The 24172-nt window shown below is 39.8% G+C and overlaps 2 protein-coding genes across 3 annotated transcripts in view; both read left to right on the forward strand.

The window, feature by feature from the left end:
• Nucleotides 1-10527, forward strand: part of dync1h1 (dynein, cytoplasmic 1, heavy chain 1) — a 30606-nt gene extending 20079 nt beyond the window's left edge. Inside the window, exons 52-78 of one of the 2 annotated variants that reach the window (XM_035532921.1) lie at nucleotides 140-335; nucleotides 733-850; nucleotides 1093-1308; nucleotides 1583-1795; nucleotides 1903-2030; nucleotides 2242-2395; nucleotides 2529-2675; nucleotides 2789-2939; nucleotides 3138-3391; nucleotides 3598-3732; nucleotides 3854-3948; nucleotides 4103-4277; nucleotides 4390-4465; nucleotides 4547-4707; nucleotides 4881-4992; nucleotides 5081-5141; nucleotides 5290-5413; nucleotides 5722-5835; nucleotides 5973-6143; nucleotides 6387-6604; nucleotides 6709-6812; nucleotides 7717-7925; nucleotides 8787-8940; nucleotides 9070-9212; nucleotides 9592-9760; nucleotides 9885-10009; nucleotides 10124-10527. In XM_035532921.1, coding sequence (XP_035388814.1) covers nucleotides 140-335; nucleotides 733-850; nucleotides 1093-1308; nucleotides 1583-1795; nucleotides 1903-2030; nucleotides 2242-2395; nucleotides 2529-2675; nucleotides 2789-2939; nucleotides 3138-3391; nucleotides 3598-3732; nucleotides 3854-3948; nucleotides 4103-4277; nucleotides 4390-4465; nucleotides 4547-4707; nucleotides 4881-4992; nucleotides 5081-5141; nucleotides 5290-5413; nucleotides 5722-5835; nucleotides 5973-6143; nucleotides 6387-6604; nucleotides 6709-6812; nucleotides 7717-7925; nucleotides 8787-8940; nucleotides 9070-9212; nucleotides 9592-9760; nucleotides 9885-10009; nucleotides 10124-10252 — 4052 coding nt within the window. In that variant the 3' untranslated portion in view covers nucleotides 10253-10527. The remainder of the gene's footprint in view (nucleotides 1-139; nucleotides 336-732; nucleotides 851-1092; nucleotides 1309-1582; nucleotides 1796-1902; nucleotides 2031-2241; nucleotides 2396-2528; nucleotides 2676-2788; nucleotides 2940-3137; nucleotides 3392-3597; nucleotides 3733-3853; nucleotides 3949-4102; nucleotides 4278-4389; nucleotides 4466-4546; nucleotides 4708-4880; nucleotides 4993-5080; nucleotides 5142-5289; nucleotides 5414-5721; nucleotides 5836-5972; nucleotides 6144-6386; nucleotides 6605-6708; nucleotides 6813-7716; nucleotides 7926-8786; nucleotides 8941-9069; nucleotides 9213-9591; nucleotides 9761-9884; nucleotides 10010-10123) is intronic. The other variant, XM_035532920.1, reaches the window with a different exon arrangement.
• A 3707-nt stretch (nucleotides 10528-14234) lies between these two features.
• wdr20a (WD repeat domain 20a) lies at nucleotides 14235-23867 on the forward strand. Its single transcript, XM_027025846.2, has 4 exons — nucleotides 14235-14498; nucleotides 17620-17802; nucleotides 18454-19800; nucleotides 22196-23867. Exons 1-4 carry the CDS (start codon nucleotides 14235-14237, stop codon nucleotides 22247-22249), a joined length of 1848 nt encoding a protein of 615 aa, XP_026881647.1. The 3' UTR covers nucleotides 22250-23867.
• Nucleotides 23868-24172: the final 305 nt, after the last annotated feature.

Genomic DNA, 24172 nt, shown 5'->3' on the forward strand with positions numbered 1-24172 from the left:
TAACATAGCCCCCTCTCTTCTACACTACCACTGTTCTGCTCTCGCCACTTACATCCATCAGTCCCGCATGGTTCTAAATCCTGCCTCCCCTCTCTTCACCCCCTCTCCCTCCATTCCCTTGCCTCCATTCCCTCCCCAGCCGTCAGCTCTATAAAGAAGCAGCATCTTGTTGAAGTGCGTGCCATGGCCAACCCACCTGCCGCTGTTAAACTGGCACTAGAGTCTATCTGCCTCTTGCTGGGGGAGGAGACTAATGACTGGAAAAAGATCAGACAAGTTATTATCAGAGACAATTTCATCTCCAGCATAGTCAACTTTGTCTCTGAGGACATGAGGTATTTTTTCTATTCATATTTAGATTTGCTATGTATTATCGACAATTGCAGCACTCGGTGTTGCCTTGACCAATATTTTGGTCTGGCAGCGCACAATCTTTCTACATCCAGGCAGCCATATTTGTGATCGTCATAATGGGATTGGCTAATTATATGCTATAAGAATGAAAAACAATTAGTCTTTTTAAATGCCATAGTTGGTTTCAGAAATCAGTATATGTCTCGCGTAAGATGCATCAAGTTAATTGTAAATGTCAAATACTGGTAAGTCTTTAACACTTCCCCCACCCATTCTTTCCTACTTGCAACCCTGAACATACTATTCATTTGTTCCATCAATATTTAATCCAAATATTGTAACCTACATTGTAATAACTAAGCGTTTATTGGTATGTAGTGATGCCATCCGTGAGAAAATGAGGAAGAACTACATGTCCAACCCCAGTTATAACTACGAGCAGGTGAACAGGGCCTCGCTGGCCTGTGGGCCAATGGTCAAGTGGGCCATTGCACAGGTCAGTGTCTACAACCCAGGACAGTGCCTCTTCTGTTTCAGCAGCCAAAACCATTGCTGCGTAGCAGGTTAAATTTGTTACATTTTAAACAGTCAAGCAACTAATAGTGAAATAATCTCCTAAAATATTTACATAAATTAGTAGGTCTTTTCAAGTGTGGTATACAATTGTGTAAATCTGTGTATGTAAATGGATTTTTGTAGTTTTGAAAATTCATAGTTTGTCATTTGTACTTTGTACAGCTGAACTATGCGGACATGCTAAAGCGAGTGGAGCCTCTGAGAAATGAGCTGCAGAAGCTGGAAGATGATGCCAAGGACAACAAGACCAAGGCTGAGGAGGTGGAGCAGATGATCCGCGACCTGGAGGCCAGCATTGCCCGCTACAAGGAGGAGTACGCTGTGCTCATCTCCGAGGCTCAAGCAATCAAGGCCGACCTGGCTGCTGTCGAGGCAAAGGTGTGCTGTTTTCCCACTCATCGTTTCACTGTGTTTTGTTTGCATAACTTGGTGGTTTAGCTGAACCCTTTTTATAGGGTTGTTGTCAGTGCTGTATCTTGAGATGCATGCTGAAGTCACCATATTCACATGATTTGGTACCAAGATTGCTCTGCTGTTTTTTGGTAATATGGTGTTAACTATCCCATATTCAGCGAAAGGCCTGAGAAATTTGTACCTAGCTCTTGTTACCTCCCTTAACTCTCTCGTCTCTGCACACCTTGTGCGATTGCAGGTGAACCGCAGCACAGCCCTGCTGAAGAGCTTGTCTGCTGAGCGAGAGCGCTGGGAAAAGACCAGTGAGACCTTCAAGAACCAGATGTCTACTATTGCCGGTGACTGCCTCCTCTCGGCTGCCTTTATCGCCTATGCTGGCTACTTTGACCAGCAGATGAGACAGAACCTTTTCACCACCTGGTCCCACCACCTCCAACAGGCCAACATTCAGGTACCACACCCAAGTTCATCAGCCTTTGCAGTTTCTTTGCATGTATTCATTAACTGGTGAGACATTCTGGGGAAGCACCTGTAAGAACTTGATGCTGTGTCCTCCAGTTCCGTACAGACATAGCAAGAACGGAGTACTTGTCCAATGCTGATGAGAGACTACGCTGGCAGGCCAACTCTCTGCCTGCTGATGACCTCTGCACCGAGAACGCCATCATGCTAAAGAGGTTTAACAGGTCGGTAGCAGACAATGGAGCTGAACACACTACGTCTAGTCAAGATTCATTATATTAAGGAATTCCCCCAACATAAACAAAAAAACAAAACACAAGAATGTTAGTTTTCCACCCCCCCCCCCAATTTAATTAATTAATTAATTAATTAATTAATTGAGCAATTAATTAACATTTATTTATTTATTTATTTATTTATTTATTTTAAATCTAGGTATCCATTGATCATTGATCCCTCTGGCCAGGCCACAGAATTCATAATGAATGAGTATAAAGATCGCAAGATCACCCGCACTAGCTTCCTGGATGATGCATTCAGGAAGAACTTGGAAAGTGCGCTGAGATTTGGTAATCCGTTACTGGTGCAGGTATGATCGCAATCTGCAAGATTTTACATACAGATTTAAAGTGAGAAATTTTATAGGTCACATGCTATAGAATAAGTGTGAATAAGTCAAATGGAAATTGAACATAGATTTGCTTTTTCCTTACATCTCTTAGGATGTGGAGAGCTACGACCCAATCCTGAACCCTGTGCTCAACAGAGAAGTGCGGCGAACCGGTGGACGTGTCCTTATTACCCTCGGAGACCAGGACATTGACTTGTCACCTTCATTTGTCATCTTCCTGTCCACACGAGACCCAACGGCAAGTGCATCTTCATCTCCACTGTTTCTTTCCATCTTAAGTACTCTGTACCAATATCAAACATGTACCACTGAGACAAGGATTTTTAAACCTTGTGCGTACTGGCCCAACAGGTGGAGTTTCCGCCAGACCTGTGCTCACGTGTGACTTTCGTGAACTTTACTGTTACCCGAAGCAGCCTACAGAGTCAGTGCCTCAATGAGGTGCTGAAGGCTGAGCGGCCAGATGTGGATGAGAAGCGCTCGGACCTTCTGAAACTACAGGGTAAACACCATGGCTCGCTCTTTTGTTTGTTTTTGTTTGTGTTTGTTTGTTTTTGTTTATATATATATATATATATATATATATATATATATATATATATATATATATATATATATATATATATATATATATATATATATATATATATATATATATATAAATATAAATATAAATATAAATTTTTTTTTTATCTCTTAGGTGAGTTCCAGCTACGTTTGCGTCAGTTGGAGAAGTCCCTCCTGCAGGCCCTAAATGAGGTTAAAGGTCGCATCCTGGATGATGATACCATCATCACCACGCTGGAGAACCTGAAGAAGGAGGCAGCAGAGGTGACGAGGAAAGTGGAGGAGACGGACATCGTCATGCAGGAAGTGGAAACTGTGTCACAGCAATATCTGTCACTATCCACTGCCTGCAGCAGCATCTACTTCACCATGGAGGCCCTCAACCAGGTCTGCAAGTTGTCTGCAAAGCCTTCATTTAGCAGATTGTAATGTTAGTTATCGAGGTCTGGTGGATTTATATAGGAAGTAGTATCTTTTGTCAAAGTTCTTGAATGTTATAGAAGGAATTTCCTGTTTAAATTCAGTTTTGTTAATCATTTAAAAGTGTTAGCAAAACTTATTTTATGTAATACTCCTTTCTCTTCGCTATTCAGATGCACTTCTTGTACCAGTACTCTCTGCACTTCTTCCTGGACATCTATCACACAGTGCTGTACGAGAACGCCGGCCTGAAGAGCGTGAGTGACCACACACAGCGTCTGTCCCTTATCACCAAAGATTTGTTCCAGGTAAGACCCTGCTCAGGTTTAATAGTAAGACATAAGTAAACTCTAGGCCAAGTCATCTATGATGGCTGACCTACAAACAGAAAATGTGAAATGTGATTTTATACTTGTTGCCTTTCCCCAGGTTGCCTTTAACAGAGTTGCTCAAGGTATGCTCCACCAGGATCACATCACCTTTGCCATGCTATTAGCCAGGATCAACCTGAAAGGCATGACCAGGTAATTACAGTACATAGCAGTGTGTAGGACAGCATGTCTGAGTGCAGACATTTACCTTTAATTGTCTTTACAGTAGTAACCAGTATTAAGTGTTGAAGCATTCAGGCCTGCTTTCTACTGACTTCCTGCTCCCTGTGCTCTTTGCCTTTTCCAGTGAACCATCCTATGACTCTGAGTTCCAGCACTTCCTGCGTGGTAAGGAGATCGTTCTGACGGGCATGGCTGTACCCAAAGTGAAGGGCCTTAGCACAGAGCAGAGCGAGGCCATGGTGCGCCTCAGTCGCCTGCCTGCCTTCAAAGACCTGGTAGCCAAAGTGCAGGCAGACGAGGTGAGGCAGACTGGTGACTAGTGGATAAAATATTACCTCAAATGCATATGTTAAGAATGCATCAGGTCTTGTGGTCAGGATGGGTCAGGTCAAAGTTGTTTGTATGTTCCAGGAGTTCTTCATGTGGCTTGAGAGCAGTTCTCCTGAGCTTTCCGTGCCTTACCTGTGGACGGAAGAAAAGACAAGCAGTGAGTTGTAGTCTGATATATTTTTAACTTGGTTTCAGGTAAACTTGCGGCAAATTGTCACCTTTTTATGTCCATCCTTAGCTTCCATCGGCCAGGCTGTGCACCAACTGCTGATCATCCAGGCATTCCGACCGGATCGCCTGTTGGCCATGTCATCCATCTTTGTGTCCAAGGTCTTGGGAGAAAACTTCATGTCTATTATTGAACAGCCACTGGATCTTGCCAACATTGTAGACAATGAGGTAGAGATGGGCTTAAATTGATGCTTTCATGTTGACCTCCTAAATTTCTTCAGTCTCTTTCTTTGTATCTTTTTAGAGTTTAAAATATGATTTCTTTGTGGTTAATCCCCAAATTTCTTGATTTAAAGCAGTTGTATATTCTGTAACTTGTATTTGCTGAAACCATTTTCCAGGTGAAGCCAGGAACACCAGTGCTGATGTGCTCTGTGCCTGGCTATGATGCCAGTGGACTGGTGCGAGACCTCGCTGCTGAACAGAACAAACATATCACCTCCATCTCTATTGGTAAGTCAGCTCATTAACCTCTCCCCTTAAGAAAATGGTCTCAGGAAATTGTGATCAATTACTGATTGTCCCCCATTTTTCACCACAGGTTCCGCTGAGGGCTTCAACAAGGCAGACCGAGACATTAACACAGCAGTGAAGTCTGGCAGGTGTGTAAACTCCATTGAAAGTCTATAACCCTTTTTTTGTCCCAAGTGTTGGGATTTTAGGATCTCTGTACAGTGATGCAAATCCATGCAATTTTACAATCCGTGTGCTTGCTTCCTCAAAGCTTGTGTTTTTTGCATTGATTCCTAGGTGGGTGATGTTGGAGAATGTGCACCTGGCTCCTGGTTGGCTAATGCAGCTGGAGAAGAAGCTTCATTCCATGCAGCCTCATGCCAGCTTCCGACTTTTCCTCACCATGGAGATAAACCCCAAGGTCAGTTTGCATGTCTGCATTTGCCTGTATTTCTTTTTGTATGACCCATTCAATACTACCATTTTATAGGCAAAGTAAACTTGATAGTCTGATATACCAAAATGCAAACACAGCATAATATAAAGATACCATTATCAGCCCTTTTTTTGTGTTTGTTTTTTTTTTGCAGTCTTGATTGTGGTTTTACTTATGTGTTCTCCAGCTATGCTCTTGATGTAAGCTATTAGCTGGTTTTCAAGTCTTCTGTTTCTTGCTGATCTGTTAAGTTCTAAGGCCCTTTTTTCAGTTTCTTCCTTTGTTATACACAGGTCCCTGTGAACCTGTTACGTGCTGGTCGTATCTTTGTCTTTGAGCCACCCCCTGGTGTGAAGGCCAACATGCTAAGGACTTTTAGCAGCATACCAGTGGCTCGCATGTGCAAGGTGTGACGACCAACAAAATGCCTAATTTAACTACAGCATCTTAAACTCCCCACCCCTGTCTGCTATCTATTGTTTTAATTTATTACCAATACATTTGGTAGAACTGACTTGCTGAGCATGGGTTTGCATCCTTGCAGGCTCCAAACGAGCGTGCCCGCCTATACTTCCTCCTGGCCTGGTTCCACGCTGTCATCCAGGAGCGTCTACGCTATGCACCGCTTGGCTGGTCCAAGAAATATGAGTTTGGGGAGTCTGACCTGCGTTCGGCCTGTGACACTGTGGACACCTGGCTAGATGACACTGCTAAGGTCTAAAACTGAAATGTCAAGTTCCTTTTGAAAGTGATGAATGAGCTTATGAGACAGATCAGATCTCAACTGGAATTGGTTAAATATAAGAAATGAATTGAACATGCATCCAAGCAACATTACACCATATGGTTGGGGAAAATATGATTAAGTCCAAAATAAATATTAAAACTGAATATTTTTATATATTTCTTTTTATAATCCCACAGTTATTTTAGCCTTGTTCATTATTTCTCTTCACAGGGTCGGCAGAACATTTCTCCTGACAAGATTCCATGGGCAGCACTGAAAACCCTCATGGCTCAGTCCATTTACGGTGGCCGCATCGACAATGAGTTTGACCAGCGGCTCCTTAACACCTTCCTGGAGCGCATCTTCACTACAGGCAGCTTTGACAGCGAGTTCAAGCTGGCGCTCAAAGTGGATGGACACAAGGACATAAAAATGCCAGATGGCATTCGGTCAGTGCAAAATAAGAAACTTTTAAAGGGAGTAAGACTCATTAATGCCATAGTGTTCTCTTTCGAACCTGTATTGATGAATGTTGCTGATCGTTGTTTTGTAGACGTGAGGAGTTTATTCACTGGGTGGAGATGCTCCCTGACACTCAGACTCCATCTTGGCTGGGGTTACCTAGCAATGCTGAAAGGGTTCTCCTCACCACTCAGGGTATGGCCAGCCACCCCTGTCCATTGTGCGCCCATCATTTGGTGGATTCCGCCCCACCCTTTCCAGTTGCTATGGAGCCATAATTTTACCTCGTCTCATCTATTAATATGACTCTCTCCTCTTCTTCAAAGTGCTGTGTTCTGTCTATCTCTCTCCTCTAACACATTCTGTCAGTTTCCACAGGCTTTTAACCAGATCAAACGACACTTTAAATGGCATTCATTTCCTCTGTCTGCCCTGGGCTGAATACACCCTCTCCAATGTGAATGGTCTGACGGCCCATGCTGTTTTACCACCCCGTTACAACCTTGTTTTTAATCATCTCGATATATGAACAGCATAGGTTCAGATGTAGCCAGTTTCTTTAGCAGATGGGCTATAATTAAAATGGGGAGTGAAGCCACTCCATGTGCTGACCTTACCCATGGGAGTGGGTGTGTCCTGTTGAGGGCAAGGGTGTGCCCTCACCCTCCAGCAGCTGTATTTCACTGCCATCATGTTACCTCACGCAATCTTCCAAACTTTGGTTTAATAGCTTTTTGCATGGTTTTGTTTGCTTTTGTTGATTTTTGGTTTGAAAGTTAGCCATCCAATTTGCATTACCTCCTTGAAGTATGTGAGATTCAGTGTCTCATTTGCCTGGCTGCATGCAAGTAGTGTCCCCATGTTCTCTCTTTTTTTTTTTTTGTGTGTGTGTTCTTATTTTGGTTGTTTTAGTTTCGCCCCTACAGATTTCATTTTGACATTTTAAACCCTCAACATTGAGTTGGAGAGAATGCAAGTGCTCCAAGTTTGTCCACCATTAATTTCTTCTCCCTCCCATTTCTCCCATTTCCTGTGGGCTGCCCTCCACCCCCTTACTGTTCACCTCCACTGCTCCCGGCCATGATCCTGCCTCCCGCAGGCACTGACATGATGGGTAAGCTGTTGAAAATGCAGATGCTGGAGGATGAGGACGACCTGGCCTATGAGACAGAGAAGAAGCAGCGAACACCGTCCTCCTCGGACGCCCAGCCAGCATGGATGAGGACCCTGCACACGACAGCCTGCAACTGGCTTCAGCTTATTCCACTCTCTGTCAGCCTCCTGAAACGCACTGTGGAAAACATCAAGGTAAGGGATGGAACACATTTGTTGATCTCACACAGAAGCCTTATTAAATATTATTTATGTATTCTTTTACAGCTTCTGTAATTAAACCATGCACTGTTTGTTTTTTTTTTTTTGTTGTTGTTTTTGTTTTTTGTTTTTTTTTTGTTTTTGTTGCGTTTCTCCCCCCCCCCCCCCCAATTGATGCCAATGGTAGTAATTGGGAATAATGGATATAGTGCCAGTTACATTTTTAACAATAATTGATTATAATTCTAAAGCTGGTACAGTCTTACTTGTTACTGACACTGTTAAATTCTGGTCAATAGTGATAAACTAAATGTACCAAATATGTGAGATGACATCTGTCAGGTTTTTAATTTGCACTTGTGTTGAAGAAAATAATTCATTCACAGATATATGGATAAAGGAGACATGGATTTGACATGACCATTAGAAACTGCCTGCCAGTTGAATCCAGTCCTCATTTAAATTGTGCAGTTGAACAGAGTCAGGCTTTCTAGTCTTTTGTAGCTGCAGATTCAATTGTCCTAAATTATCTAACCAGTTAACTTTCAGAGAATTGCTAATACTGTTGACAAATGTTTGTCAAATACTTTGATCTGATGAAGCCTTTTGATCACTACTTCATTAAGTTTTGCTGATGAGTTTGAAATTCCATGAATTTAAGTAATTTAAGACAAAATATGTAATCACACTTAAGACTACAATTAGTTTAACATGTTGTCGTTCGTCCGTACCCCCGCCTCAATTCAGGTCCAATAAAAGGAAGCTTTTGAACATCGTTCAATTTGATTCCCCTAGATAAGATGAATGATGGATTGTTTGGCACAATGTTATTTTGATTGCTGCTTGTGTTTGTAGGATCCTCTGTTCCGTTTCTTCGAGCGAGAGGTAAAGATGGGTGCTCGTATGTTGCAAGATGTGCGTCAGGACCTCACTGATGTTGTGCAAGTGTGCGAGGGCAAGAAGAAGCAAACCAACGTCCTGCGAACATTGATCAATGACCTTGTCAAAGGTCGGTCACAACTGTTTCAGATTAACTGAATTAATGTTTTGGTTGAATTTAATCTAATAAATTATGGAAGCAGAAATTGAGTTTCCCAATGGTATGACTAAATTTCACCTTAATCTGTTTTTCTCACAGGCATCCTGCCCCGGAGTTGGTGCCGTTACACTGTCCCCATCTCCATTACTGTGATCCAGTGGGTGGCTGACTTCAGTGAACGCATCAAGCAACTTCAGCAGATCTCACAGGCAGCTGCCAGTGGAGGTGCCAAAGAGCTGAAGGTAAATTCTTTAAAGACTGAGTGATACAATTCTGTATCCATGAGCAACATGTAATCCTAAAGTACTGGTACTTTCTCTCTACCCACCTCTGCTGTTATTGCAGTAATCTGAAGTCACTTTCAGAATGGACCTTTTTAAATCCAGTTATCTGGAAATTCATAAATTAATCCTTATCTGAAATATACTTCAGGAAGCTAATTTTATTTATATTTAACTTTTGTCTACTTGCTTTGATATTCCACGTCAAACTTTCAATGGGATGTGTTCATACAACCTGAATTGAACTTGTAAACACAGTGTACAGCCACTGGCACAAGTTGATGATGATGATGATGATGATGATGATGATGATGATGATGATGATTTTATCATTATCTAGAATATCCACGTGAACCTGGGCAGTCTGTTTGTTCCGGAAGCCTACATCACAGCCACCCGTCAATATGTGGCACAGGCCAACAGCTGGTCCCTAGAAGAGCTGGGTCTTGAGGTCAACGTCACCTCTGCACAGGGGGCAGCGCTGGATGCCTGCAGCTTTGGCATTAAGGGTGGGCAATGGCTGGAAATGTATACTAGTTTGGATTATTATTGGGTTCAATTGTGACATTATAATTCCAACTAAGTTACAACATGATTTGAGCTTGTAGTGGCTCATCGTGTTCTCTCCAATAGGTCTGAAGTTGCAGGGAGCCACGTGTACCAACAACAAGCTCTCCCTGTCCACTTCCATCTCCACTGAGCTGCCACTCACACATCTGCGCTGGGTGAAGCAGAGCAGCGCAGAAAGGAGGAATATGGTCAGTCAGCACTCAGCTATTCCAGTGATGTATGCTGTAAAGCGAAAAGTTAGTGTGTTCTAGCTGTGTCAGTTATATGACTCACTTTGGCTTTTTTCCCCACTTCATTTCCAGGTGACCCTACCAGTGTATCTAAACTTCACTCGCACGGATCTGATCTTCACGGTGGACTTTGACATCGCTACCAAGGAAGACCCTCACAATTTCTATGAACGTGGCGTGGCCATCCTCTGCACAGAGTAGATGATTGCTAAGCATTTGTTAAACATTAATCATTACTAATGGTCACCTATCAGTGTGATTTGTCCTAGCTTGGAAGATAACCCAGTACTTTTGAAAGTGTAATCATACATTATAAATGTAACTTTTTTCCAATAGGGAGATTAAAAAGTTAAGTTGTTGGATGGATTGTGCACTGTGAGGTTTAAGATCTGATCAGACTTTTAAAAGAATGAAATTGTATGTGTTTTAAGATGGAACATTGAATGTTGAATAAAGTTTTGCATGTTACAGTTTCAGATGATGCTTCTTTCTTTCCATGATTTAAAGTAATGCATGCAACAATCCTAACTGGAACTACTAAATTCTTAAACTTATGGCCTGAATGTTCAAAATTAAAGTATTAATGTGACTATATAAGCTGTCATTTAACTTTGTTTGGGTCCATAATTTTCCAATTTAAATTATAAAATTGGACTGTCATACCTCAAACGGGTTACTGTGACTAATACCTTATACTAACATACCAAAGGGACTCTAAAGAGGCTGCCACCTTACAACTCAAATCACTAGCTGTAAAACAATGGTATGTTGACTAACAGGACTTCATCTGTCATTAAGTTCAATCTTAATAAGCATAAAAAGATATTTGTTGGGTGAGTATACTGTATATAATTTAATTTGAAAGTACCAGAAAGACTTAAGTGTAGAAAGTAGTCTTAAAATACCACCAAGTCAACCTCTACTGTATCTTAGGTTTATAGGTTTTTGGAGTTGCAGATGTGGAATTTTACCCCTTAAATTAGAAGACAGACTGCTAATCTTAGACTTCTGATTTGGAATAGGAGAACATGAGTGTAATGGAAAACCCCAATAATTTGTAAACTTCAGTATTAAACACATTTTATGCAGAAATATGAAAAACATTTTGCTACAAAATGGGACCACATACTTATTTTGTGAGGAAGCAAAACAAAAAGAACATAACCACATGCTGTTTCTTATGCAGGAAAAATTAGCAGTGAAAATCAGACCCTGGAAGTTCTGTTTTCATAAAGGTCTCGTAGGGAACAAAACACGTGGCAGTTTTATGTGGTTAGTCAAGTGCACTTATTTTACAATTCATTATAAATGTCATTTCTTTCAAAGAAAAGCTCATTTTTCCTCAATGTTTTCCTCAAACTTTAATTCAATTCAACATTCAGCCATCCTAGACTCCCCTGCACTGCACATTTTAGTGCTTGCCCTGATATAATGCTCGTTTTAAATTCACATAGTGCTGGTATTTAGCTGATGAGTTGGGTCATTTGAAAGCAGGGAGAAAACAAACATACTCTAGAAAAGATGACCCCAAATAATCCCAGGAAGCATATCTTACAAGTAAAGGACCCCACTGCAGTCTTCAGTGCCAGCATACAATAATTGTGACATTGGTGAACTTGCAAAAATGTGATTCTTTTCAGGCGCCACCGAGTGCTGAATTAAAGGTCCAGAGTGAAACACTTCATCCCTAAGAAGAGAAACAAACTGCAATAAATATTAAATGTTTATATATGGTAAATTAATAATATGCCTTCATCCTTATTAAAATCACACCATTTCTACCAGGACACTGGCACAGACTAACATTTGATGCATGTACTGACTTGGAAAGATGGTTTAAACCCTTTCCTATTTATGGGTTTTATAATATCAGGAACACTACAATGGGTTGTATTTCATGTCAAAAAGCATGAGTACCACATTGCATCATGCACCTTAATGGCATGCCAATTGGAGTAATCTGCTGATTCATCCTTCATATGCAATGAGTCACCAGTCACATGGCTTCTCTGTGCTGCAGATTTTCTTCTGATAAAGCACATTCTTCAGCTTATAGACCACTGCACACTCACCTCTGGGGAAAATGTCTCAGTCTCCATTTCAGCAATGCATTGCTTCTTTCTGCGTGTGGATTCCTCAGATTCACCCAATGGGCAAAATAACTTCCTTTTTGAAAGTATACCAGGGTGGATTGGGTTCTTGAGTAAGTCATCCGTAAGTTGAAAAGAAGTCTCTATACCAAATGGAGTTGCAGTGGAATGGATGGGGGATTTTGTGTTCTCAGAAATCTCAGCATTGGAAAATTTTATTGCCCTACAAGGGCAAGAGTCCCTCTGGTTAACTGTTTTCAGCTCTGAGTCACTTGATGACCTCATCTGGACATCTGAGAGATGTACTGCTATGCCATCTCTTGGCCCCACCCTCATAACCTCCTTGTGTAGAGGTGGAAGATTGGGGGCTACTCTACGGCTCCTCCCCTTCATTTTGAAGCCTCCGTGTTTCTGTCGTTTTGAAGCATCAGCAGAAGAAGCAGAGTCTTCTGAGCTTCCATCATAAGGGTCCAAAGGCTGAAACAAGTGGCAAACAAGTACATGTTTCTCATTATAGAGCCAAAGGTGATTCAGGCATGCGTGTTTAAGAGAATGTGCTAAGAAGGCTTATCTGATTCATGCTCCAATCCTACTTACATGTTGGCAGTACCGCCCAAATGACTTTTGTGGTAAAATAGGCCTCTTATGACCAGTTTGAACCTGGAAAGACTAACAAGACAGCACACAGTCATGCACTTAGCTTCAAAGGTTATAATCTTGCAGGTGAAGGACTTGTTTAACAAAGCAATGTTTTATGCTTTACTTTTCAGCCACATGCACAGCTTTGTTACAACACAGAACAGGAGGTGTACATCTGTGACCCAGCCAGTAGAAAATGTATAAAAAGTGTTCCTCTGGGTGCTGAGTGTACTTTCTTTTTGTCATCACATGACAGTCCTTACCCGGAAGCTACAAAAGTGTGGCGTATAATTTTGGGCTCAGTTCTGTCATTTTTGTTTATATTTATTTATTTATTTTAGATTATGTAAGAATTTGTAGTTTATGAATAAGTATTTCTTCTGAAGAAATGTATTCTTTCTGCAATTTTTAAGAACTGTTAATTGAACGGTCTAATTGCTAAATCCAAGAGTTATTAGTGTAATACCTTGCTGCTGACATCAGACCAACGTGGGCTTGCTTCTGACTCTGAGTCGGAACTTGAATCCACTTTACACATCTCCTGACACAAAACAACATAATCAGTAAGAAAATGATTTCTTACAGTGCTTAATTTAAAACTAAGCTACAAACAGTTTTTCATACTACTGGGATTTCATTTGCATAAACATTTACAAACGTGTAGTCCTACCATATACTTGAATGCCAGTCTATCCACGGTGTCTGGGCCTCTTTGCACAAATCTTTTGTCACAATGACCTATACGTACATTTTAAACAAATTCAAGTATAAAAAGTCTTCGTCTGTAATGTGAAATATCGGTAATTTACAAAACAAATTGACACTTCACTCAATTATGTCTATGTAAGAAACTATATATGTGACATTTAAGTATGGTTTTGAGAAATGCAGCGTGAGTTAATCGTTTATGATACCTGCTGCTGCATGCTGTCGTCGTAACTTTTTAGTTGGCATTCTTGCGCACGCACTGTGTGGACGTCTTTAGGCAAATTAAAGGTAGCGTGATTACTATTGCTATTAAGTTTAACGCAGGCGTACATACTGGTGATTAGGAATTTTAAAAATCACCCCGTTAGTTTTCCAGGAATTAAGAAAGATCAAAGTGTATATAAACTGATAGTTGAGATTTATTAATAGACCTAGGCTATATAAAGCCTAAAAATCTATGCATTTATAAGATTAAAACCATGTGGAAAGTAACGGCATATAATGTCATTTTGATCTCTTAATGGATTAATCTGTTTTAAAATGTTTTATTTTCGAAAATGTTGTTTGTTATACGAAATAATGAACAAAAACATTAAGTTTGATACAATAACTGCTGACCCTTTGCTTCCCAACCCCATACTTATCGGTTATAAAATATATATAAGGTAATAAATGGCTGCGTTGTACCGCGTGTTTTTGGCTATGCGCATGCTCAACGCGTAAGATCCGGGCCTGGGGAAGGATGAATGCAAATTTTAAAGATGGCGGCGGAGGGAGGAGGGAAGGAGATGAACGAAATTAAAACTCAGTTCACTACCCGAGAAGGTGCATATAAACTCCTAGCACACTCCGAATACAGCCGTCCCAATAGGGTGCCTTTCAATTCACAAGGTTCTAACCCAGTTAAAGTCTCGTTTGTCAACGTCAACGACCAATCTGGCAACGGCGACAGAATCTGTTTCAATGTGGGCCGGGAACTGTACTTCTACATCTACAAAGGCGTCAGAAAGGTAAACACGACGTGTTCACGACCTTATTTTCCTGGATTTGCGTTGTCAATGTGACTATCCCAGTAAAAGTTGAAACTACATCAGCCTTGGTACGAGGCTATTGTTGGCTTGTTTGTTCTCAGCGTTTTAAATTACAGCTTGCAAGCTAGCTTGCCTGCCTCTTACAGACTGTTATGGTATGCACAACAGCTAGCTAGCTAAATTGCTATTCTGCTAGCCAGTTTGCTAGCTAGCGGGTTAGCTTTTGAAGACAACCAACAAGCTGTCAGTTTAGGCCTAAATACACCTGTCATGGACGCACCACGACCAGCACTTTTACTGCAGGTTTTTGCCTTGGAATGATGAAATGAAAGTGTGCTCGTGCTTTAATGACCTTTGATGTAAAACTAATAAAGCTACATTGTCAGCGTAAACATGAGGTTGGCCAGCGTTAGCAAAGTACATGTTGGTAGATTTTGGGGTCGACTATGCCATGACAAGCTACGCTAGCATAATTAGCTCTTAGCTGTTGGAAATGAATGATATAGCTGTACGACTGAGGACGGTACTGCGCATTTGTCTTCCTAACTGTACAAAACTAGTGATTTAATGGGAACAGGTGGGTCGTGTATTAACCGGTTATCATTATGCGCGTACCTGCGTTGTCGTGATGCAAGAGTGAATCAGAAGTGTGGCAGGACGTCTTCTGAAAATGTTTTCCTCTTCATTGGGGCATGAGTGAACAAGATATTATTGTTTAATTTCTGAATCTATCTTGTTTGGGTTTTTTGCTTGTTTGTTTGTTTGTTTTTGGTTTGGTACTGCTGGCAGGCCCGCTCCACACTTGCTGCCAATGTGTATTCTTGAGATTACACGTAATAGTTAGCTAGCTAGTTAATTTCGACGACAACTATGTACTAATATGTATAAGTCTGTCATTAAATGGATGAGTGGTCTGGGAACACACTGCTTAAATGCGAATATCTTGGGAGTTGAATTGGGTGCAGTATCTGCCATTCTCCATTGTGCATAGATCTTTTTCTAATGTTGGAGGTGGTAGATTAATGTGTGTGAAGTGTTGTTCCCTACATTTGCATTGGTTTATCATATATTTTTAGAAACTTTAGTTTCTGTGGTTTTCATCAATTTTTTTTTCGTGTGAAAATGTAACATCTTATGTAGATATAAGCGTTCCCTCTCGCATAACTTTTCTTAGGTTTAGCAGGTACTGAACTGATATGGTTCTCTGGTGTGAACTGTCTAACTGAAGTAGAAGAGATGATAAAGCAATAATTATCTACTATGTTTAGTACATGAAGGATAGGAAGAATGTTTGTTTGGCTCTGCTGTGTATTCAGGTTACAGTCATATGTACTTTTAGAACAGGAATGATGGTACAATATTGTCTGTTACAGCTTATGTGCACTCTTTCATATAAATGCTTATGTATGAAAGGTCACATACCATGCCTATTTATCTGTTGCTTTTAAGCCAGTACATATTCAAAGAAACAGCATGTTTCATTTGTGCTTTAGTTTGCAGAAATTTTCATTATGTTGGTAATGCAGTGGATGACAATAGTATTACCTTTTAGTTTTTTATATGCATTTATAGTGCTCATTAAATGAAATCTGATATGAAGTCTTTTAGGCATGCCATTAGATGTTTATTCAATGAAATGAAGTCATTCTAGATATACCATAAATATTTGCTCTTTACCCCATACAGCTTATTTATTCACAGTTCAGGTTTGGTAGCATATCTTGTATGACTTTTGTGCAACATTCAGATATCATTTTAATGCTTTTTAATTTTTTAGGCAAAACATGCAAAGCACAAATATTAGTCTAACTATAGTAGTGCTATCATAATAATCTAAACAAAAACAAATCTGACTCAAGTCTACAGTTGTTTTGTCATTGCAGAACCATTTTATCATGGCAGGTGTACCACCAGTACCTGAACAGTAGGCTAAATACTGTGAAATATTGCTAAATAAGTATCAGTAACCTAAACATCAGACAAAGGGGTGATTTTATAAAATTCTAAATGAAATAATTTTAATATTGTTAGTCAGTAACATGATTACCATACATATGTAGTTTTGATACCTGCATATTCTGTTACAGTAAGCCACATTTGGCCCATTCGTGCAGTGACCGTAAGTAAGCTATAAACTGGTATGAAACCTTGGTGACATTTAGAGTCATTTATATATTTGCTTACACAGCTAATGAAGGTCCTATGTCCGAAACGTACATAGATGGTCCGTGTGCCTGTGTGTTTAGAAAGTGAAAGACAACAGCTTTCCACCAGCTTTTTGGATTACATCTTTTTGGTTCATATAGAAGACATAGTTTAAAATGTTATTAGCTACCTCGTGGGTCAGTAAGGTAGCTGCTTAGGTTAGGAAGTTAACGCAGTAGCTAATTAGATAAGTTCTTAGTCAGCTATATAGTTTTCCATTAAAAGCACATAACTTTGTCTTTTTGTCCAAGTTGTGTGTTCAATTCAGGCACCTTAAAGCACATTGCTGAATTTGGCACCACCGTAATGGAGATGAATAAATCAAACTTGCATGCAATTATGGACATGTGATTTGATGAATTTATGATGGGGAAAGCAAATCCTGCCATTAGTAACAGGAAGAGGATGCTTCATTTGAAGATATTTACATTAGTGAATATACAGCACATCTTTAGAGTTTTAATGCTCTGTATTTTAAACAACACTGATATAATGGCCTCCCCTACCTTTTCACTAAGTCATTCCCCTGTCCACGCATTACCATGTCATTATTGTACCTAGTCCTGAGGTCCCAGGGAATGGTGAATACATTTCCCCCTAACACATTGGGCAGTTTAGAATGACTTAACAATGGATATTGTTTACTTTACTTTTGGATCATATAGGGACTAAATAGGTTACAAATCAACTTTATTCATTTCAAGTAATTTTACAGACTTCAGGCTGTGTAACTGTTTTCAGATAACTGACCTGAAAAGAGTTACACACAACCTGAAGTCTGTTAAAAATCTCTTAGAAAAAGAATTTTCATTTGATTTAATAAATTTCATAGATAAGAAAGTATCCCTATTAATTTCTTGTTTATCTGTCTCATTTCTGTGTTTATGGCCTACAGGCTGCAGACTTAAGTAAGCCAATAGACAAGAGGATATACAAGGGAACGCAGCCCACCTGCCATGACTTTAACCACCTTACTGCCACAGCTGAGAGTGTCTCTCTGCTAGTGGGCTTCTCGGCAGGACAGGTGCAGCTTATTGACCCCATCAAGAAGGAGACAAGCAAGCTCTTCAATGAAGAAGTAAGTGTATGTGAAGTATTGTTGCAGCACTTGGATACTTTGATATTCATGCAGCTGTTTTTAATATCTTTAAAGAATAAGAACTATAGGGCTGTGTTGAAGTAGAATGCTGTTAAACTGTAGTGTCTTTTATTTTTTTGTCATGCACTGTTTAATTGACAGTTATATTTTAATCAAATGTTTTTTCTTTTTCTTTTTCTTTTCAACCACATTTATAGATATTGAAATTCATTTGTGTACCAACCAGACCTTTAGCAAATGGTAATGAAAGGACAGTAGCATATCTGAATGTAATTATACAAAATAGTGCTGATTTTAGGCATTTGAGCAAATCATTCTCACCACTTAGTACTGTTTTTTTAATTTTTAAACATTTTTTTATTCCAGTCACTAATTTCACCAAGTATGCATATCATTAGCAGTCAGTGTGTCCTTCTCATTAAAATGTTTAGACTTTTTAAAAGCAGGGTGTCGTGGGGAAAAAATGTATCATCTTCTATTGTGTCTCATAATGCAGTGAAACCCTAGATAGTTTAGCAGTGTATGGTGTGTTTAATGAATAACTTTTTATTCTAAAAAAATGCTCTTTTTCTCCCTCATTTTTTCATCTGTTCCCATCACCCACTCACATCTCCAATTCCACTTTCTCAGAGACTAATAGATAAATCTAGAGTGACTTGTGTAAAATGGGTGCCAGGCTCTGAGAGTCTCTTCCTTGTAGCTCATTCCAGTGGAAACATGTACTTGTATAATGTGGAGCATACATGTGGAACCACAGCCCCTCACTACCAGCTACTCAAGCAGGGTGATAACTATGCTGTTCACACGTGCAAGAGCAAGTCCACGCGCAACCCTCTACTCAAGTGGATGGTAGGAGAAGGGGCATTGAATGAGTTTGCCTTTTCCCCCGATGGGAAGTTTCTGGCTTGTGTAAGCCAGGATGGCTTCCTTCGTGTGTTTAACTTTGATGCGGTGGAGCTACATGGGACCATGAAAAGCTACTTTGGGGGGCTGCTTTGTGTGTGTTGGAGCCCGGACGGGAAGTACATTGTTGCAGGTGGAGAGGACGATTTAGTGACTGTGTGGTCATTTGTGGATTGTCGTGTCATAGCCCGTGGTCACGGACACAAGTCATGGGTGAGTGTGGTGGCATTTGATCACTACACCACTAGTGTGGAGGAGAGTGACCCCATGGAGTTCAGTGGAAGTGACGAAGACTTCCAGGAACAGGTCCACTTTGGCCGTGATCGGGCCAACAGCACGCAGTCACACCTCTCAAAGCGCAACTCCACAGACAGCAGGCCAGTTAGCGTGACTTACCGCTTTGGCTCAGTGGGGCAGGACACTCAGCTATGCCTGTGGGACCTCACAGAGGACATCCTGTTCCCCCACCTCCCCTTGTCTCGAACCAGAACCCATACCAATGTCATGAACGCCACCAGTCCTCCAGCCACAGGAAGTGGAGGAAGCGGGAGTGGTGGCAGCGGTGGTGTAGGTGCCACTGTTATCACGGCTGTCAACAACCCCAGCACGAACGGCAGCAACAACGGTGGGCCCAATGCACCAGGGAACCCCCTCCCCATGCCCCTGCCACGCTCCAACAGCTTACCGCACTCGGCAGCAGCCTCCACCGCCAATAGCAAGAGCAGCGTGATGGACAACGCCATTGCCTCAGGTGTGAGCAAGTTTGCCACGCTGTCATTGCATGATCGCAAAGAGCGCCACCACGAGAAGGACCACAAGCGCAACCACAGCATGGGCCACATCAGCAGCAAGAGCAGCGACAAGCTCAACCTGCTCGCCAAAACCAAAACGGACCCTGCCAAGACACTGGGCACACTGCTGTGCCCACGAATGGAGGATGTGCCCCTCCTTGAGCCGCTCATCTGTAAAAAGATAGCACACGAGAGACTCACTGTTCTCATCTTTCTAGAGGACTGTATAGTCACCGCTTGTCAGGAGGGATTTATTTGCACATGGGCGAGGCCTGGCAAAGTGGTAAGTTCTTTTTGAATCCAACCATGTGTGCAAACTGGTCTTCCGTTCATTACTTTTCTCCCAGTATTTACACCACCACTCCATCACGTGAACGTAGACATAGCTACTGTGCCTATATTTCTTATAGAGCTGAGTAACTCTTTGAAAGTTTTATTTAAATACCCATGTTTATGGGCCCCTCCAATCAAGAGAAATGGAGATGTGTTTCCTTAATGTGTAAATACACATAATTTCCTCATTAGTAACACCCACAATGCTCTGTCTCTTTGACTGTTGGTGGTTTCACTATGATTGTTTTTCATATGCAAAGCTGCCAACCTTGGACACTATTGGAGAATATCACTTTGGTGTATGCCAACACATGCACTATTATTGCACCACATCGTAGCAAAGAACAAATTGCCTTTTCTCTGAACACCACATAGGGTGTATATATAGCAATTTAGAAAAATTATTTGATCCATGAAGCTATCAGCACAAAGGCATCTTTGCAGATCTAACTAAAAGACAATATATGTTTACTCACCAATTATATTAGAGCTGAATATTGTACTCTTTAAAAGTCATTCAATTTAGGCAATCAACATTTTAATGCATGAATATTATAAATCCAGTTTAAATAAGACTTTTTACAAAGCCCAAATCCCATATGCAAATTTAACCCAGGTTTCAATATAAACAAATGTAGCCTAAGGGGCTTCACATCTGTATTAGTATAAATATTGCCTTTATTACTTTGATAAGAAACAGACCATGTTGGTTTGCAGGAAATAAGACTTTCATTGCAATTTCATGAGTTGCACACCCCTTCAAGAAAAGCAATGCTTTGTGTGCGTTTGCATTTGTTATGATTGATTCATCTGGTTAAGTGTTACAGAATATATTTTAATAGTCTCTGATATTTTCAACTTCACTGTTGTGCAGTTATGGAGTATGGGTGGATGTTTTGTAAGTAATTGAAATAAAGTAATAAATATTATCTTTGCAGCAAACATTTTTGCAGAAGCCTTTTAGCCAGTTTTGCTGTATGTTGTAGTATTTTAGTTTAGATTACACCTTTTAATTAAATCATCCCCAGCAGTCTTTGTCTTTGATTGGTAAATATATTCACACCATTCCATTTGTCACCTTCCAGAGAATGCATTTTGTAGAATGATTTCTTTAGTGCCAACTTGGGAAAGTGCTTAGACAGACTAAATTACAGTAGAAAAACAAATTTCTATTTTATTCAGGTAAAGGTCATGCGGTAGAGCTCGGCATTACAGACTATTTACAGTGTGTGTTCCTGTAATCACGCACAACCATGATATACAAATTACTCAATTGTGTTTTGTGCAAGCACATTAACCACTCTCAGATGTTCCTTATGAATGTTCTGTGGCCATTCTAACTAGTAAGCATTCTTGTGAATTAACTTTCGTTTGTCAGAATCATGCTGTCCTTGGATTTCATGTCACACTAAAGTAGTTGGTATAAAAAGGTTAAATAATGGCACTAAAACAGTGAAAAGTTATAAAAATCTATGCTTTTCAGTCTACTACACTGATAGAATGCAGGATATTTTCGGGGGGGGGGGGGTTGTTTGTTTTTGTTTCCCCCTTCTTTTCTGGTGTGTGGGTGTGTTTTTGTTTCCTTTTGTTTATTCACATACGAGTCCAGCAGCACCATAGTATGGAGAACCTTCTTACCTCGCAGAACTAAACGTGGCTCTTATACATTCACCACAATAAATATAAATGCTTACATTTTTGCAAAATTCCTTACCCACAAATTCAATTTCAGAGCAGAAACAAAAACATACCAAGGAGAACAATAAAGGTGAGAATAGTGAAAGGAGAAACGCAGAGGTAAGGTAGCAGATGCTTCTGATAAAGCAAGCAGAGGTCAATAATGGTTTTACTCTGTGAAGGTTGCAGATTGAGAATAAAACCTGGGTTTAACTAGACTCAATATTTTGTGTGCGTGCGTGTGCTTTCATGCCATTAGTTCTGGCATCTGGCCCCATCTACATGGTGTTTTGTTTTTGTTTGTTTGTTTGTTTGTTTGTTTGCTTTGCTCAGATATTTCCTGTGGTAAACTGATAGGCTGATAGTCAGACTAAGGGCTTTGGTCTAGAAAAAATAGCTAAATAAACTTTTCAAAATGTGTAAAGTTAAATTAAGTACATAATATTTTGCCTTCCTTTTTAAAATGTCCCTTTAGGAAGCCAGAATGATTTAAATGACTAGTTCATATAGTTCATATATAATATTACAGGAATGCAAGAAACACATTTTCAATAACAGTTCTTTTTGTGGTTGTTAATGTTAATGCATTTTTGTAATTTTCTTTTTCCAAAAAGGTTATCAAGAAACTTTGGAAATGCTCCCAAATAAATCTTTGTCTTCCTTTTCAGGGTTTATTGTCATCCCAAAACCAAGCCAACTCTCCCAGTGGAACAGTAGTATAGCCACAATCTTTCTGCTGCTAAGTACCCTGCATCACACTGCTGTCATGCAGAGAGCCCTGTGTTGCTCTTCACTTTTATAGCGTTGCATCTTTTATTTCCCCCTTATTCTCTCCTCTTTTTTTTTTTTTCTCCCCCCCCCCCCCTTTTCCATTTCTTAAATCTTTGTTTCTGGTCCCGTCACATGGTCTACTCACACGGTGGACATGCTAGCACTGTGCACAAATGGAAACGTTGTGGTGCAATGATGAACTGTGGCCATGGTGTCATCAGTCTCTACTTTACTTTTTTTTTTCCTCTTTTTTTTTTTTCTTTTTTCCTTCTTTTTTTTTTAAGAGAAGTATTTTTTTTTGTCATTTTGTTTCTCATATGCATTTCACTTTTGTTTTTACTTTTCTGAATTTAGAACATGGTTGTAGTGAGGAAATCAGTTAAAGGTGGAAACCAGACAGCCTTTCAACATGATTAACCAAGGGGCTTCGGGCCAGAGGTTAAAACCAGGGGCAAAGTGAATCCAAGGACTTGCTTCCACCCAGATTCCTTTCCTAACATTGTTCTTTCATATGGAATAGATTTTCCCCCATTAAGAACTTTTGCACTGATTTTATTTTGGTTGTCTGTTTTGTAACTACTATAAAGGATTAAAAAAGACAAAAAAAGAAGAGAGGTTTGGGGATGGCCTTGATGCACTTGGCTTTAATATCCTCTGTCTTGAAATTTGAATCTGAAAAGCTGGATGCTGCAATCATAGTTTTGTTTTGTTTTTTGTTTTTTAAGAAAATTTGTTTGCACTTAATAGTTTATTAGAAGAGAATGGCTTTACATTTTTCTGTGCAAGGACTCACAGACCAGAATAAGGTGAAAAAATATGAAATGATTAAAAAAAATCTTTGTATCTATTGAGCATTTATTTTAATATTGTTTCAGATTAAAATCTGCTTTGTATTATATGTATAATATTGTAATTTAGTGATTAATGGGGCAAAAGCAAATGATCAGTACTACTCTAGTGGAAGTTTTGTCATCATTAAAGGAAATAGTGATATTTCTAAAGCAGAAAAATATACATATTAATAATATTAAAAAATCTTGAATATGCAGGTTTCTGTTATTTTTTTTTCTCTTGTACAAAATTCATCCAGATGTATTTTGATATAGGCGATATATGTATCAAAAGGCTCAAATCCTTGAGCCAATATGCTTAATGTTACAATTTACAAAAAGCAGTGTTGTGTGACATCGGGTAGCTGATCTTTGAAATGATAACATATGAAGCTCAGGAAGTCTGGCAGACTTTAAAAAAAATAAATAAATAAAAGTCTCAAGATACGAGTTCACATTTTGCTTAACAGCAGCAATGTTATTCTGCATAATAATACTAAGACACACACACTAGGAACAAATACAGTAGATTTGAAACTGATCAGTAGGACCTTATGTGACCCTATTTACTGCTTTAATGTACCTTATTTTGTGACTACAAGCCTTTGTTAACACAGCTTACAGTGAATTGACACTAACTGGGAAAGGTGAGGATGCTACAATGGTCATATTTTGTGATTTAACATTTTACAGTTCACATTTTGTTCTTCATTAAAAAAATCCATATTTGGACTTCGTGCTTTGATTGTTACAGGATGTGTGTAATTCATTAGTAAAATTCTGTATAGCTTAGCTTCAAAATATGAATTTATAAGATAAAAGATTTATAAGACCCATTTCTACATTGATTCTTGAGTTGCTATTGCTCCTAATTTGAGGGTAAATACATCTCAGAAGGCTAACTATCTTGCTCCAGAGTTTAAGACTGGCATTGTGAATGGTTTATTTGTTTGTTGCCATCAGTCTTGTTTTTGGAAGACTATTTAAAACATGCCAAACAACTAATTAGAACTTCAAACCTTTGTGTTTCTTTCATGCTGCTTA

The sequence above is a fragment of the Electrophorus electricus genome, chromosome 13, assembly GCF_013358815.1.
Source record: "Electrophorus electricus isolate fEleEle1 chromosome 13, fEleEle1.pri, whole genome shotgun sequence".
NCBI classification, from domain to species: Eukaryota; Metazoa; Chordata; class Actinopteri; order Gymnotiformes; family Gymnotidae; genus Electrophorus; species Electrophorus electricus.

Excerpts from the sequence above, each read along its gene's own strand:
- wdr20a (XM_027025846.2), top strand. The coding sequence starts at position 14,235 with ATGCAAATTTTAAAGATGGCGGCGGAGGGAGGAGGGAAGGAGATGAAC. Across the intron at positions 17,803-18,453 it reads GCAAGCTCTTCAATGAAGAA|AGACTAATAGATAAATCTAG; the intron begins GTAAGTGTATGT and ends CCACTTTCTCAG. Across the intron at positions 19,801-22,195 it reads GGGCGAGGCCTGGCAAAGTG|GGTTTATTGTCATCCCAAAA; the intron begins GTAAGTTCTTTT and ends CTTCCTTTTCAG.